General features: G+C 45.0%; 2 protein-coding genes and 1 long non-coding RNA gene across 5 annotated transcripts; 1 reads left to right on the top strand and 2 right to left on the bottom strand.

The window, feature by feature from the left end:
* The first annotated feature begins 582 nt into the window (after window positions 1-582).
* On the top strand, window positions 583-5827 carry LOC123085807 (protein FAR1-RELATED SEQUENCE 5). 3 transcript variants are annotated; one of them, XM_044507519.1, is made up of 5 exons: window positions 583-2866; window positions 3086-4678; window positions 4753-5206; window positions 5301-5362; window positions 5447-5827. In XM_044507519.1, exons 1-2 carry the CDS (start codon window positions 2474-2476, stop codon window positions 3689-3691), a joined length of 999 nt encoding a protein of 332 aa, XP_044363454.1. In that variant the 5' UTR covers window positions 583-2473; the 3' UTR covers window positions 3692-4678; window positions 4753-5206; window positions 5301-5362; window positions 5447-5827. The 3 variants fall into 3 exon arrangements, with proteins under 3 accessions (XP_044363454.1, XP_044363455.1, XP_044363453.1); XM_044507520.1 differs by having other exon boundaries at window positions 3086-4297; window positions 4753-5362; XM_044507518.1 differs by having other exon boundaries at window positions 4753-5362.
* Window positions 5828-5972: 145 nt separating this feature from the next.
* Window positions 5973-7191, bottom strand: LOC123081926 (uncharacterized). The gene is made up of 2 exons (XR_006438844.1): window positions 6762-7191; window positions 5973-6323 (listed from the first exon to the last, which is right to left on the bottom strand). It is a non-coding gene; the product is annotated as an uncharacterized lncRNA (long non-coding RNA).
* Window positions 7192-10372: 3181 nt separating this feature from the next.
* LOC123085806 (uroporphyrinogen decarboxylase) lies at window positions 10373-14285 on the bottom strand. The gene is made up of 6 exons (XM_044507517.1): window positions 14010-14285; window positions 13784-13908; window positions 13072-13182; window positions 12732-12920; window positions 11519-11644; window positions 10373-11106 (listed from the first exon to the last, which is right to left on the bottom strand). The coding sequence occupies exons 1-6, from the start codon at window positions 14122-14124 to the stop codon at window positions 10591-10593; spliced, it is 1182 nt and encodes a 393-aa protein (XP_044363452.1). The 5' UTR covers window positions 14125-14285; the 3' UTR covers window positions 10373-10590.
* Window positions 14286-17060: the final 2775 nt, after the last annotated feature.

Here is a 17060-nt window from a genome sequence, read left to right as displayed (position 1 = left end):
GATGAGGCCGCAGAAGCAGAGGCTAGCGGTTTAAGCGCGAGCACAAGCAGTTTGGCGGCGAGCGACAGTAGAGCCGGTTTAGAGCGGGTGACGAGCCGACAACTACTTCCCTCAGATGGCGGTGGTTCAACGCAGAGGAGCGAGCTGGTAGCAGACAGGCGGGCAACTTGCGGTACGAGCAACCCGGCGCAGAGACTCGCGTACAAACGGAGGGGCGTCGGTCGCGACGACGGCACCGGCGGTTCGACAGATGCCGGCTGATGCTTAAGTGCTGATTGAGATGCCTGTTAATGTTTGTAGCGCCTTTTGACCTGTGTAATAACTCAATCTGAAAGTGATTTCTCAGCCAACAGATAATCCATAGATGATTAGCACTGCGTAAAACGTGCACGTCTTTGAACTTGTCCAGGTCATAACCCTCTTTAGTAGACCATAATTGTGCATTTGAAAAGTTTGCTTCTCCTCGAGAATTAGGCTGGCTTCAGGCTATTATATTTATCTGATCACATGCAGCAGCGCTCTGACCACTGCTAATCGAAGTAGCAGCGATTTTTTTTCTTCTTTCTTTTTAGTTGTGTGTCTCCTCCTCCGTTCTATCCATCCATCGAGAGGTGTCTTGCCGTGATACGTTCCTATCTCTGTATCCTGCAGCTCGAGGATGCAGGGCCGACTGCTTTGTCTATTCGGGGCCAGCGGTTTGACGAGGCGGCGCGTTGCCGGGTCAGGTGGCAGCTCGAGGATGCGGCTGTTCAGCACGGGGGCGGTTTAAAGATGAGCGACGGGGTGGACCGTCAGCAGGAGCAGCTCAAAGGCACGGCGGCGAGGTAAACCGGCTGCTTAGAGCGGCGCAGTCGCGGGGGCGACTCAAACCGTGGCGGCTCACGGTGGCAAAGGCGGATGAAGCCATGGAAGCAGAGGCCAGCGGTTTAGGCGCGAGGCCGGGCGGTTTGGCGGCAAGCGACAGCGGAGGCGAGGCCAGCCCCGGAAGCGTTGGCTTGGCGACTCAAGTGGAGGCGGCCGGTTGGAGGAGAACTGCAATCGTGATGAGGCCGCAGGCGTAGAAGCGGCAGTGTCGGCTCAAGGTGCGACAGCGTTGGCCACAGAGGCCACGCCGGTGACTCGGAGCCGTGCAGCAGTGACTTGGAGTTGAAGGGCCACTACAACGGCTCAGAACTCGTCCATTTGACCGTATTGGAGGTTGAAGGAGATACAGAGGCCATCTCGAAGCGTGCCGGTGGAGCGAGTCACGGCGACGCGGCGGCCCGGAAGTGAAACGAAGCGGCCAGCAGTAGAAGTGACCGACGCAGGCCCGCGTATAGCCGAGGCGGAGACCGTGGCGGCCCGTGGCGCCTCTGTGGTCGTAACCCGGCAGGGCAGCAACAGAGATAAACGACGCGGCGGAGTCAGCAAGCGTAGCCGATGGCGGGTCGCGTCTGTGACGACTGGGCGCAGCTGCAGATTGGGAATCGGCGAGGCACAAAGCGACGGCGGAGACGCAGCCGGCCCAAGTCTACGGTGACTCGGAGCAGAGAGCGGCTTGAGTCCGGTTTGAAGACAGTCGTGGGGGAGGTGACTTGAGGTCGGAGTCGAAATGAAATCCGATGGTGGCTAAACCGGGGACCAGTCGAGGCCCGATGGTGAGGCGTGACCCGTGGTGGCAGAGGAGTCACAACAGCTCCGGCGGCTCGATGGAGACTGTAAGGCAGAGCTACAACGGTTTGAGCAGGCAACTTGGAACGGTGATTCATAGCAGATGCAGGGCGGCTCGTGGTAATGGCGGGTTAACACAACAGAAGAGGCGGACCATGGTGGCTTTGGGAGGCACGAAACCAAGGCGGCCAGCATCCCAGAGCTCCGACGGAGGCAGGTTGGCGATATCGATGAGGCAGCGACTCAGAACCGGCGGAGCGATCGGCGACTGAATGTCGTACCTACAGTTCACTGGCGACTCGGGATAGTGGTGGCTCATGGCGACTTGAACTGGCGAGGCAGAGGGCAACCCGGAGTAGTGAGACACGCGGGGCGGCTCAGGATTCAAGCAAGGAGAGACGGCATAATGACACCGCAGCGGGCGGCTCGATTCGGCGTTGAACCAATGGGGGCAGCCCAATACAGGGTCAAACCAAAGGTGGTCGTTGACTTGGTAACTTGTTGATGATGCGGGGCGGAGGCGATCCTCACGGAAGAAAATTTCGTGGACACCGGCTGCAAAGCCCCTGTGCGTACCCCTGCCCAGATTCGTCCACGTGTCCCCTCCTTACATCCGACCGCTGCCGTTCATTCCGATCCGTTCGCTCCTTCCGTCGGCTCGGGAGCGCTCGCTCGGCTCCAAATACGTGCGATCCCGGCTCCCTGGGCTCCGCTCGGCTGCAAAAACTGCAGGCAATCAGCTCCCGTCGTTATGCCTTTTCAATTAGATACGCATACTTGTGATTGATAGCATCTGCTTCCCTTGAATAGCGGCGATCTGATCATGGCAGATGAGACTAGTGGCGGCCGAGGGAACCCTGGTCCGGCACTCACTCCGCCGGGGGAGAGCACAACTATGTTTGCCTCACGCCCAAACGCATCATCATCCTCTCCTTCGCATGGCCGCATCAGCCTAGAAGGATATTCATGGCCGCTGCAGTTTGAAGCTGCAGTACCGTCGAGAAGGACGGGAGCGGCCATGACGGACCACGGTGGCACTGCCGACGACTTGTCCCACATAAATCTCGCGGATGAGAATGGCTGTGCGCACGCCATGAACTTGCAGGCCCCACACGTCATGTCAGGAGGAGGAGTCCGGGAGGATACGACCACCGCCATGATAGGAGAAGGAGGTCAACAGGACGACGGGGTCGCCGGTGTAGAGCAAAGAATGCAGGTACGGGTTGAAAAGCAATATCCTATTCAGACAGTCGGCATAAGATCATCGTACTCTAGTACTGTACTATGCACTGATTACTTGGCAAATGACTGCTCAAAATTAATATGTGTTCTTCAGTAAGCTTAGGAAAACAAATTCACAAAGTGCATGAGAAAAACATTTTCCCACATCACATTATGGTAATATAAATTTAACTCTGGACTCATTGTATGGCAGGCGATTGATAAAGTTGGACAAACATTGATTGTTCCAAAAGTTGGATTGGCTTTCGATTCAGAGGACAGCGCTTATGATATGTACAACGCATATGCCCCCAAGGTTGGGTTCAGTGTCAGAAAAAGTCACACAAAGCGACGAGGTGATAAAAGTATATCTCAAAAATATATAGTTTGCAGTAACGAAGGCCATCGAGATACCCAATCATCTAAGGACACTGCAAGGACAGGTTGTGAGGCTCGTATTCAGTTTAGTGTCAACAAGGATGGTATTTGGACAGTGCAAAAGCTTATAACCGAGCACAATCATTATCTTGCTAGTCCCAATAAGGTGCACAAGCTGAGGTCCCAAAGACGTGTTATAGAAGCGGATAGACATCTAATTGGCCAGATACGGGAAGCCGGGATGAAGCCATCCCAGGTATATGACTTTATGATAGCATTTTACGGAGGACCCGACAAAGTACCATTCTCAAAGATGGACTGCAATAATGAGATTGGTCGCGAGCGCAAGAAGTATTTAGAATCAAATAATGCACAGACACTGTTGGAATACTTGAAAAATAAGCAAAGAGAGGATCCTACATTTTTTATGCCATTCAGATAGATCAAGTTGATGGCCAGATAGCTAATTTCTTTTGGGCAGATGGTCAGTCTATCATGGATTACACATGTTTTGGGGATGCTGTATCATTTGATACCACTTTTCAGACTAACAAGTTTGAAATGCCTTTTGCTCCATTCGTTGGTACCAACCATCACAAGCAGACAGTAATTTTTGGTGCCGCGCTGATATTTAATGAGAGTATCGATTCATTTGTTTGGCTCTTTGAAACATTTTTAATAGCGATGTCAGGCAAGCATCCGAACACTATTTTCACTGATCAGGACAAGGCCATGGACGGAGCAATTGCATATGTGTTCCCAAATACAAGTCATCGGCTTTGTTTGTGGCACATTTATCTTAGTGCTGCAAAACATCATGGGCATGTAATTCATGAGCATCCTGAGAAGTTTTTACCTGATTTTAAGAAATGTGTCTATGAAGATAGGTCAGAATTTTACTTCAATAAAAAATGGTTTGAATTGTTGGATCGATACAACCTTGAGGACAATGAATGGATGAAAAAGATGTATGAGTTGAGGGAAAAGTGGGCTGCTGTCTATCGTGACTCTTTTACAGCTGATATGAACTCGACTCAAAGGAGTGAAGGTATGAATAATGTATTCAAGCAAAGATTTCATAGGAGACTTGGTCTTTCAGAACTCCTTGTAGAATGTGAGAAGGTTTCTGGAAGTCTTCGTGAAAATGAGTTGGATGCAGATTTTAGTTCGCGTCGAAAGAAACCTGTTGCTTATAGTCCAAATTTTCCTTTGCTAAAGACCGCATCTGAATCATATACAAGGCGAATGTATTCAGAATTTGAAACATAATTCAAAAGCCAATTTTCATTCTCTTGTAAACTATTACAAACCGACGGTCCGGTGTTGACATATATGGTCACACATATGAACAGTGAGCATGGAGCAAAAGTTACATTCAATACCACGGACACAACTATTACATGTTGTTGCAAAAAGTTCGAATCCATAGGTATATATACAGAATTTATGATGCAATTTGCTCTGTAATACAACTTGATGAAATATGACGTCCATATCTTGCAGGTATATTGTGCAAGCATGCATTCAAAGTCTTCAATATGAATGATTTTTTTTCATTTTGCCACCACAATATATACTAGGAAGATGGACAAAATATGCGAAAAGAGGATTTTATGTTGAAAAACAAGGATCCGAGGAGGAAAGCTTGAAAACACAAGCTGCACGTATCTCAAGGAAGGCTACATCAGTTGCATTGAAGTGTACTCGGTCAAAACAACTTCTTGATGATTTCGAGAAAGCTATAGATAAGTTAGACTTGGAAGCAGATAACACTCTTAGCAAGATGGAGGAAAAATCGAGCGAGGTTCCGCTAGTTTCGGCTGAGTGTGCTACAAACACAATAAATGGTACAATATCATTCAGAGTTCCTCAGGTGGTGAAAGGCGCAAAGCGTAAACGGGCAACCATCTCCCTTGAAAAAAGAAAGGGAAGAAAAATAAAAGTGCTAAAAAGAAAGGTGTCGATCCTACCCATTCTAGCAAGCCTTTTCCATTCTATACTTCTATTGTTAATCCTTTTACTTTTCTTTCAATTCATATGTCTGACTTTAGGAGAAAATCGAAAAAATGTAGTACAGAATAGGGATGGCGGCATTGATCCGAAGGAAATGATGGTAAACCATTTGACTCAGAGTCAGTATCCCCTTTTCATATTTGACTTGCATGTTTTATGAACAATTTCATATTCTATGATACAGGATGTGAATGCTGGTAGTATTGACATTACTAATACCATGCCAAAATTTTCAAATGATGTCTATGGGCGAGGGCGATCTTTGATCATGGCTGCACCGTTGATCCAAGGCAGATACGCTAATGCCACAATGCTAACCTTTGCAAATGATGTGTATGGGCAACCTTCAACCATGTCTGCTCCATCTATCCAAGGCGGATTTACAAGTCTTTTACTTGGGGTTGAGCAGGATGCCACATTGTCCTCGGCTGTTAGAAAGTTACCTTTTGATGATTAGTATTACGGGCAGCCTATAAGGAGTACAATTTTTTTGATGTCATTTGGTGTATCTATGAATTATAATTGATGCACTGTAGTAGACTGAATTTTGTCTTCATTTAGAATGTTTGGGTATAATTTTGTACTACGCTGAGTATGGTTTTTCATCATTTCTGGATTTCTGTGAGATTGCATTGATTATGCGACAGAATGTGTTAAGTGTTAAATCTTCAAGGCCGAGCACCTGCGATAGTTTCAGATTTCCAGACCTCTGATTTAAATCTTCGAGGTCGAGCACCTCATTCATATATATCTTAGATGAAAAAAGATACAATGTACAATTGTACATTATAGTTGGAAATTGTCAGAGAGAGCAATCAGCTATATACTAGTACACGATTTGTCACGAAGTCTACTCATCAGGAATTATTGATGTTGTTTCCATGGCGTCAGTTGTCTTGTTCCAGCGGTGTACTTCGGGGTCTTCGTCCAGTAGAATGATGGCGAAGCATGACTGCTGCATGAGTAGGTGACCTCCTGTTTGCTCTTTGTTCCCTTTTCTACCATCTTAGCTAGTTGGACCAGGAGGAATCCTTGCCAATTTGAAAACTTCTCTTTCACGACTGCAAAGACATGCACCAATCGCATTGAATTATTAGCATGTGAGTTTGGTCAGATAGTTGTCAGACGTATAGCAAAATAATGTGCAGTTCATCCTCCTGTAAGATAAACACCCTTCGGTCTGAAACTACACTTTCTTACTCTGAAACTAGTGATGCAATTGATTTTGTAGCTCGACTGAGCGAATCAAACAATCCGATCAAGTACGAGCTTGCTAGGTTGCACTTCGTTCGTCCCAGTTTAATCAAAATATGTGATTAACATGTGGTCGTGTACGATTAGCAAATCAAACCTCTTACCTGAAGGAGCTAATTGCATGCTAACAGCCAAAAGGAAACACAAACTTTTAGACTTGCAAGGGAGGGGGTCACCAGTTCTGAACTGGGCGAGATGGAGGTGCGCGTGGGGGAGTGAGAGGCCGGCGCCGGAGACGGAATCACCTTGGTTTGGGCACACCGTGCCTTCCATCAGCGGCGGCGGCGACGGCGGCGGACGAAAGACGCGGAGGCTTGGAACCGGGCGACTGGGAGACAAAAGGGCTGACTATGTGGGCCTCCGCCTCAGCCGGCCTTGCCTCGTGAGGGAGCCGGGATCGCACGTATTTGGAGCCGAGCGAGCGCTCCCGAGCCGACGGAAGGAGCGAACGGATCGGAATGAACTGCGGCGGTCGAATATAAGGAGAGGACACGTGGACGAATCTAGACAGGGGTACATACAGGATGAGCTTTGCAGCCGGTGTCCACGAAATTTTCTTCTGATCCTCACAGCAGAAACGGCGATTCAGGAGAACACGCAGAGATATTGGGCGCCGATTTACGGCGCGGGCGGTTTAGCAGCGGGATAGGCACGGCGGGTCACTTCTTCCCTTGTCTTCACGTGCTAACCCTGCGTAGCACCTTTTTCCTTTCCTTTGTTTAACTCTTAAGTTAACTTCCTGGTAGATTCCTCGTATGCCTATAGCAACCAGATTTGACAAAAAGCAAAATCGATCCGGCTTCAGGTAATAGCCTCGGTAACTCCTGTACGCGGTGGCGGCGACTCAGCGAATTAGACAGAAACAACAGTAATTTGATGATTTTGATACATACTGATGAAATCCCCTTTGCACTTCGCTTCTCGTAACGATGCAACGGAAAGTGATTCAGCCACAACAGATCACCCGACTGCGTTTGACGGTGCACGTAACGATGCAACGGAAAGTGATTCGGCCACAACAGATCACCCGGCTGCGTTTGACGGTGCACATACATGTAATCCGGCTCTTTTCATCTGAAAATTACGAACTTCTCGAAATCCTAGGAAAGATCCCTCCAAGAACTTAACACCACTGTACGCTGGCCCTACAGTGGGCGCCAACTGTCGTGGAATTGTCACGGCAGATGTCCTAGAGTGAGGACTTAGTCGTGAGGTCAACGCATATATGTGATAGCTTGAGAGGGGTTGAGCGGAATCGAAAGACGCAACACAAGACATGAATTTGGATAGCTTCGGGCCCCGAGAAACATCATCCGGTAATAACCCTACATGCTGTTCGAGGCTAGGTCTCATTATCATCACGAAGGAGTCACCGTAAACCGTCTCTCCTCTTTGTGTCTAGCCCTAAGATTGTTTCTTCTTGCTTGTCCCTCTTCGGGGAGCCCTACCCCTCCTTATATATGTTGAAGAGGCGGATTACATGTAGAGTCCAACTCGGACTTAAGACTTAACTATTCTAGCTTATCTTCATGGGCTTCTTAACATCTTGGGCTTCATAACGTCTTGGGCTTCATAACCCCTGGCAACCCAGTTATCACTGTTTGCCGGTTTAACATTGTCTGCCGGTTTAATATTGTCTGCCGGTTTAACATTGTCTGCCGGTTTAACATTGTCCGCCGGTTTAACATGGTCTAACTTAACTCCTGCCGGTTTACCGTCTGTCATAGCCATCTGTCTTAACTGTCTGTTTTAACTGGCCACCGGTTTAACATGGTCTGACTTAACTCCTGCCGGTTTATCAAGTCCCAGCCGGTTTAGAACTCTGGCCGGGTCATACCGCAAGGTATATCCCCGACAGGCATAATCCTTTGCCTTTCGTTGTTTGGCACCAACCATAATATATGAAATATTCCCTCCGTTCCCAAATATAAGTTGTTTTGGATATTTTAAGATGAACTACATATTTACCGAAATTAGTGAACAAACACACTAAAACGTACCTATGTACATTCGATTCATAAAAAAGTTGAAACATATTATATTTGTGAACTCAGAGAGTAGCTTTAGCTTGCATCAACCACTACCTGAGTATCAGAATTGCAGTCCTTTGGTTGAGTATCAGATAAGATCAAAATAAGTGAATCACACGAGTTTGCTTAGCCAGAAACTACCAACAAAAACATCAACAGCGATAATAAATATCAGGCTATTACAATCGTTTTTCTTACTAATAAACCAGCTTGGCTGTAGTGTATTCTTACTTGGAAACACTGAATAGATGGCTAGTCATCAAAAGCTGCATACAGTTCAGGTAAAAACAAATGCCTACAGCTCAAAACTTAAGATTTTAAAGCAAAATCATCATACAACTAACAACTAGGGATTCCTCTCCTTGGTAAACAAACTGTGGGTGAAGTGTGGTAAAAATTTCTGAATAAACTTCACCACCAACAGATATACTCCCTCCGGTCCTTTTTACTCTGTATATAAGAATTGTCCGAAGTCAAATTTCATAAATTTTGACCATATTTATATGAAAAAATATCAACATCTACCATGCTAAAGTTATACAATATGAAAATTTAAGTCAAGACACATCTACTGATATTGATTTCATATTGTGAATGTTGGTTATTTTTTCTATAAAATTGGTCAAACTTTACTAGGCTTGGCTTTAGACAAATTTTATATGCGAAACTCGTAAATGCACAACGCAGGTGTAATCTTAATCCGGCTTGAAGATATACCTACTCTTAATCTGCGCATGTTGGTAATGAAGCTTAATAACTGTTGAATGTGTGCACACAAGGCTGCTTTTGGTTCAGTTTTACGAGGCCTGATTTGGGTTCAGTTTTTAGTGCATACATGCTGCTTTTCTGCTCAGTGAAACATGAATCAATCTTCTCCGGAATAAATGAAGAAAGCAGAGATGAAAGACCTCTGGCCAGGCGGCTGCGTGTTTGACAGCGGCGTGTCCCCTGATGGCGGCGTTGACGACCTGGGCCCGATGGAGAGGGACGGGCAGGAAGTCCAGGCAGTGTCCATGATGGTCCAACGACCCGACGCCAACGGACGACCATGCGTCGTCCCTGACAGGTCCGACGGCGATGAGCGGTCCAGGTGGTGCCTCCGACGCGCCCCCGCCAGTCGGCCAGGCGGCGTCCCCGACAACCGGCGTCCTTGAAGTTGCGATGGCGTCGCTACGGCCGAGGCCACACAAAGGCGATGGGTAGAGGCGGCACGGAGATGTGAGGGGCAGTGTCCTTGAAGGTGTTGCGGGTCGAGGCGATGGGGCGGCGTGTGTCGCTGAAGCGAGACGACGGGGCGGCGTTGTGGGCTGTTCGCTGTGGCAGTTTCCTTTCATGTGAAAGGGTACGTAAGGAAGGGGATCACACGAAGGTTCGCTGTGCCAGTTTCCTTTCGTGTGAAAGGGTACGTAAGGAGGGGGATCGCACGGCGCTTTGTTGTGACAGTTTCCTTTCGTGTGAAAGGGTACGTAAGGAAGGTGATCAGGGAGAGAAAGGGTTGATTAGCAATAAACACGTTTAGCACTAAACATGTTTAGTTGCTCACCATTAAGACAATAAGGACCGTCGGATTAATACTAATGGATGGTCGAGGTGTGTTGGATCTTCCTCACTGAGTCTTTTTAGATTGGTATAGATAAAAAGGACCAGAGGGAGTATAAACCATAATCAGGTATTTAGTGAGCTCAACACAAAGTTAGGCTTAAGAACGGTATCAGAAAAATAAATCCAACTTACAGCTTACATATTTTGACCACAGTATTATTTTCATACAAATATAAATCGATATTCTCGACTAGGTGGATAAGATTCAAGTAGTATACATGATATAAACAAGTAGACACTTTCTTACACCCCCAATTAGTATGTGCTTACAGTATTACAATGAAATGGAAACCGAAATGCAGAACACATAAGCAATCACAAAAGGATGTGTTCGTCAGGTATCCTATGCTAGACATGTGGCTTCCTGCATCTATCCTCAAGCAGTGGAATCTACAATTTCTGCCGGCTGGGAGAAAGGAACAAATTCAACAACCAAGGTCTTTCAGTATCTGATCCCCTTTGCGACCTCAAAGAAATGGGCAACATTTTCCTCGGGAGTCCCCACCTTAATGCCATGACCAAGGTTCAACACATGTCCTTCACTACCAGCCTTCTGCACGGTGTCGTAAATCCGCTTGGTTATGAACTCTTTGGATCCAAAAAGAACACCAGGGTCCACATTTCCTTGAACTGCTATGTTGGATCCCAATCGTTTCCTACCCTCGGCCATATCAACCGTCCAGTCCAAACTAACAACATCAACACCTGTCAACGGAAGCCTTTCCAGCAATCCACCAGATCCGCTTGCATATAATATCAGAGGTAAGTCAGGATGTGTTTCCTTAACAGAATCCACGATTTGCTTAAGATATGGCAAGCTGAATTCCTCAAAATCAACTGGACTGAGTTCTGTAGCCCACGAGTCAAAAATTTGGACAGCCTGGGCGCCATTGTCAGCTTGGTATTTAATGTAGCTAGCCATGGAAGTTGTAAACTTCTGTAGCAAATTATGTAGAATCTACAAGAAACAGAGAGCAGCGATCAAGGTCAATATTATTTTCACAAGAGCGCACGACATCAGAGAAGGTTAGAAGGAAAGGGAACATAATCCAACTGCATATCTCTGATTTCATTCACTGAACAATAAATAAGATTAATGAATAATGACAACAGATTTTCCATATGACCCATGCTAATAAAATATAATGCTGTGATTTGCAGTGCTTTGCCATATAATTATATAAGTCAACTAAAATATTACGAGATTGCTAACAGCATAGCACTATCAGTAAGTCGACTAAAAAAGGCACTATCAGCAAGTTTCAACCTATTAGGCACTGGGATAGTTTCGAAAGAAATAATAAATTGCCTCCGAAGGAAGAAAATGCGTTGTGCAAAATATTGATTAGAACTAGGATTGTTTGCAATACCGCTGGTTCTGCGAAGGCCATTCTCTTAATCTTCGAGAAATTCTTGGATGAACCTCCCTCCACGCAATAAGATGCCAAGGTAAAGGGGGCTCCAACAAAACCAAGCACAGCAGCTTCATTCTTAACCTGAGAAGAAAACAGTGGAATCCCCCTGTTAAAATGATTGTTACTGCTAAAACAACAGCAGAGACAAGCACGCATAGCCTCACACTCTTTAAGGAACATATTCTATTAGTTTAAACAGTCAATAAATATTGAAACTGTTCCAATTATAATAATTACCATGATAGTTACAGCTCCAAAATTGTGTCGTTAATAAATAATCTAACTGAATTATAATGAAAATGTTATTTAAAAAACCATTGCGATATCGAGCACTTGTCATGACAAATAACATTCTTACCCATTACTGGATGTGTGATTGTGCAATTGTACAGATTCAGAAAGTAATGGTACTCCCTCCGTTTTTGTATACAAGGCCACTTTGTTTTTCGTGTCAAACTTTGACTTATAATTTTGGTAAAAACAAAATATGGGTTATATGTCATAAAAAATATATCAGAAAATTCTTTGAAATGTGCATCCATTCATCCAATGACATACTTTTTATGGCATATAACTCACATTTTGTTGGTAAAATTAATGGTCAAAGTTAGACATATAAATATTAAGTGGCCTTGTATAAAAAAAACGGGGGGAGTATAAAAATACAGAAGAAGCCTATTGCCATGGAGAAGATGACACTCTATAGCCTAAAGACTCTCGGTAGGCAAGTCTCCGAAAGTACAGAATGTACCTAAAGTATCTAAAAGTTGTTTACGGATTGAGGCTGACCAAGTAGAGGTACAATGGGTAACTTAATTATCAGATAATGTTATAGCGTCTAAAATGTGGAGTTGCAATGAAGCCATGAAACCCGTGCAAAAGCATGCACGTGAGCTTCTCAGATTCAGTGATTACACTATCATGATTCAACTTATCTACAATATTGTCATGACTCTGAAAAGCTCCAAGTAATGCAACATTGAGAAGTTGATACAGCTAGTTAGCAACTTGATAATTGATCTATTAGAATGTCACACTTTGAAGAAGGAAGGTGTAGACGGACCATAAAAGTGTAAAATTACATGTTGCTGTCCGAGTATCCGAGAATGCATTTGAAAGAAACACCTATTTCAAATTCCCATGCCTGACCTCTGAAGAGTATACTAACCTCTCCTCGCAGCAAATTTAAAGCCTGTCCTACATAAGGGACCCACTCCTCTGGAACGAATTCCCTGACTTCGTTCACAGCCGCTGCTGTTCTTAAGGGATCATATATCACTGGACCTTTTCCTTTCACAATGTCAAAAGGTATATTCATCCCAGGAAGTGGAGTAAGGATATCTGAGAACAAGATAACCTAGGAAAGGCAAATGACAAAAAACAAACAAGAAACTGCGTCAATAATTGAACATCAGATACTGGCAACATCTCGAGTCATGTAAGCCTTTGAGACTTGCAAAAGAGAAATTTGAAAAAACATACAGAAAGGGCCAAAGTCCACGGCTTACTCCATCAGGCTTGAAAACCTTCCATGGCTGCAGAGAGATCTCAACAACAAGGTCAACATTTTCTGATCTTTCACGGAACAAAGGATATTTCTCGCAGAGATTTTGATAGCTCTGTTACAAAAATCAAAATGCCAACATGTTAAGGAAAGAAGGGCTCTCTTTTCTTGGTACAGAAGAAAAACAGCCCAACGAAAAGAGTCATTATTCAAACAAGAAACAGCCTAGCTCACTGTCTCTCTAGTGGTAACAACCATGCGGTCCAACAAAATACATTCTGCTGTCCAACAACTTGCTCTGTCTTTTATGAACAGAACTGTAAATAAAATCGTTCTGGTGGATTTGAAAATAGGATACACCAGGAATGGTCACTAGTTCTACATTGTGCAGATAGTTATGCCAGCCTATGGTTACCTTACCTAGTCCAGATCTCTCACGCCCTATTATACTAGGAGCATTTAGTAATCTAGTTTACAACCATGTCTTATCTTGCTATAGTTCTATGAATTTCTCAGGCTCAATTTTAACTGAAACCATAATAACTTCAAGTAACTTAAATTCGCTCTGTCCAGTTGCATCTTATTGACTCTCTTTCTCTAACTGATCTCGACTTTTATTTCTCTAATATAATTGCAGGCCTGAGTGCTAATTGGGAAATGCTTGTGAAGAGAATAAGTGGTGTTTCAGATCATGTTGTTATTCAGAGTGAACCTGCCTTCATGTACCTCCCGGCCTGCCTCATGAGCCAGACAGGCGGCCTCTCCACCTTCTTCCCCTTGATTGCGCTCACCAGCAGCGGTTCCTCCGCCGTCCCGGCCACAGCCGCCTCCGCGACAGCCTCTGAAACACCCCCAGTCAAAATAAACCCTACACGCTTACATCTCCCATAAAAATCTTGTGCCAAACCGCCGAATTGGTGAGCAGAGGAGGGGGCAGCTAACCTCCGACGGCGCTGCAGCGGACGGAGGGGAGCGGCTGGCGGGCGGGGCCGGCGCGGGTTGTCTTGCGGAGGAGGGAAGTGGACGGCAGCGAGAGGGGCGGGCAGGCGGTCGCCATTGGGGCTGGTGGGGCGAGCCGCGGAGTGGGAAGGCGACGACCTCGGCTCCGGGGGGAGTCGAAGCAGATGGGGGTGGGATGAGAAATCGGGATTTGGGATGAGATGTCTGCTTACGCGGATAATAGTGTGGGCGAGCCGCTGCGATTGGTGTCTCGGATCTCCAGATGGACCACTCCAGTCCACTCGCTGCTACTATTTTTGTGTCGGCTAAATTTCGTGTTTTGTGCCTTTTCTGAAACCTATTTGAAATTTGACCCTAGTTTAATTTTTTTTTAAGATCTGATCCTTTTACTACCGCCACGGACCATGACGGTAGGGTATAATAGCCTACTGCTAAGGTCCCTGGCGGTAGGGTTGCATGCCCTACTGCCAAAAACCTCTTAAGTATTGAACACAGTGTGTGCTCATGCCTACCGACAAGCACCTTGGCGATAGGGTTGTGTAGTCTATCGCCAGCCCGGTTGGCGGTAGCTATGTTTCCTACCGTCAAAGTCCCTGGCGGTAGCAAAAGGTCAGATCTCGAAAAAAATTTAAACTAGGGTCAAATCTCGAATAGGTTTCAGAAAAAGATCAAAACACGAAAATGTGCCTCGTCCCACCTCGGGCCAAACAGCCCGCGTGTTGTTTAAAAAAAATAAAAAAATATGTATCTTCATACCGTGGAATGGTGGATGAGCATACCTGAATCTTTATGATATAAATAAGGCACGTATTACCGTGCAGCTACCTCAACATAGCATCAGATTGTCAAGAGGTGATCAAAGGCATCCGGGAGGGTGTCGGTGAATCGCATGAAGGAATTATTAGGAAGATTCACCGGAAGAAATTTTCTTTTGCTTCTTGTAATTTCGTTCATGAGTTTTGAGCTAACAATTATGAAGCCCATAAAATAGCTAGGCAAGGTACTCTTCTTCCAGCAGGAAGATATACCCCACGACGTCCTGGTAATTCCCATGAATATTGTGACTGATTAATAAAGCCTGGCTATTTTTACTCCAAGAAAAATGTACTACCGTGCAAAAAAAGTACTAAAATTTTGAACCAAAATTTATATCTGTTTCACAAAATAATCATAATTTCCTAATCCTATTGCCCAAACAATCTCAAGTTTCCCAAGTTAGGGTCTCTTTGATTCATAGTATTTTGAAAACGTAGGAATAGAAAAAGTATAGGGTTGGAATGGCATGCCCACTTGAATCCTATAGGATTAACAATGAGTGTTTGATGGCACGGAAAAAACAAAGGAATCGTAAAAAGAGATTGGGGTGGATGTTAGATTTTCTATGAAATGTAATACAAAAGATTCCATAGGATAAATTCATATGGAATTCAATCCTATGAATCAAATGACCAACATAGAAAAATAAATCCCAAGGATTTCAATTCTTCAGAAATCCTATAAAATTCCATTGAATCAAAGGAGCCCTTAGTATTGGAAACGTGAAGTATTTACCGAAATCTTTCAAGATGTTTCTAAAATAAACAAAATTTAAACCAAAATTTAGACTACTCCCACAAAATTGCCATTAACTTCTAATTATGTTGTCCAAATAAGCTCAAACTTTTCTAGATTACTACAGAGTGGTCATGGGCATTCAGTTAGTACTGTTTGGTAAAATATGGTTTTGATAATTTTAATTCATACTGTATGAAATAAATCTACAGTTCGGTTTCGGTAAGGTCCAACTATTTTGGTATGGTTTCCATAAATACCATACTAACCAAAGTTTACGTGAATTTAAGAATAACAACACGACTAGACATGACAAAATTAGGAAATTGACATCAAAAAACAAGTTGCGGGGCAACATCATGTAGATCACATCTAATGAATTGTACCTAATACTACACCAGCCTACAAGTAGAACCTTAATGTAAGTTTTATCATGTTTGACATGGTTTGTACGTCTGTTGAACTTTTATAATAAGTCATGATCCTTTTCGCAAAGAAAAAATTAGCAGTCAATCACTAATCACTGAATTAGGTACTGCAGTACTCGTTCATACATACAAAAGGGGCTAAACCACTCATGTACTAGTAATTTTATTACTCATGGGTAGGGTATCAATAGGCTTTTATGAGTCATGTGTGTTTCTCGTGCAACACAGAGAGACAGACCCATATTGGAAGGATCATTCTGGGCTATTTGGTTAGGCTGGCTACCGGCATTGTGTGAGAAGTGTGGTGAGGGAGTCCTGGATTAGGGGTCCTCGGACAGTCAGACTATATCCTTCGGCCGGACTGTTGGATTATGAAGATACAAGATTAAAGACTTCGTCCCGTGTCCGGGTGGGACTCTCCTTTGCGTGGAAGGCAAGCTTGGTAATTCGGATATGTAGATCTCCTCCCTTGTAACTGACTCGAGGTAACCCTAGCCCCCTCCGGTGTCTATATAAACCGGAGGGTTTAGTCCGTAGAAAAACAACAATCATAATCATAGGCTAGCTTCTAGGGTTTAGCCTCTATGATCTCGTGGTAGATCAACTCTTGTAATACTCATATCATCAAGATCAATCAAGCAGGAAGTAGGGTATTACCTTCATCGAGAGGGCCCGAACCTGGGTAAACATTGGTGCTTTCATTGAGAGTTCCACCGTGTCGTCACCATAAGGTTTGATGGCTCCTTCGATCATCGACAACGATGCGATCCAGGGTGAGGTTTTTCTCCCCGGACAGATCTTTGTATTCGGCGGCTTCATACTGCGGGCCAACTCGCTTGGCCGTCTGGAACAGATCAAGAGCTACGCCCCTGGCCATCAGGTCAGGTTTGGAAGCTTGAACTATACTACCGACATCCGCGGAGACTTGATCTTTGATGGATTCGAGCCCATGTCAGGTGTGCCGCACAGTCACGACGAGCATGACTTAGCTCTGCCGCCGGACGGTGTTCGAGAGATCACACCTGTGGCAACTCCGGCCCTCAATCCGGAGCAG

This window comes from Triticum aestivum, chromosome 4A (genome assembly GCF_018294505.1).
Source record: "Triticum aestivum cultivar Chinese Spring chromosome 4A, IWGSC CS RefSeq v2.1, whole genome shotgun sequence".
Taxonomy (NCBI): domain Eukaryota; kingdom Viridiplantae; phylum Streptophyta; class Magnoliopsida; order Poales; family Poaceae; genus Triticum; species Triticum aestivum.
The sequence above is the reverse complement of the archived record's forward strand: the minus strand, read 5'-3'. Positions and strand labels throughout refer to the sequence as shown.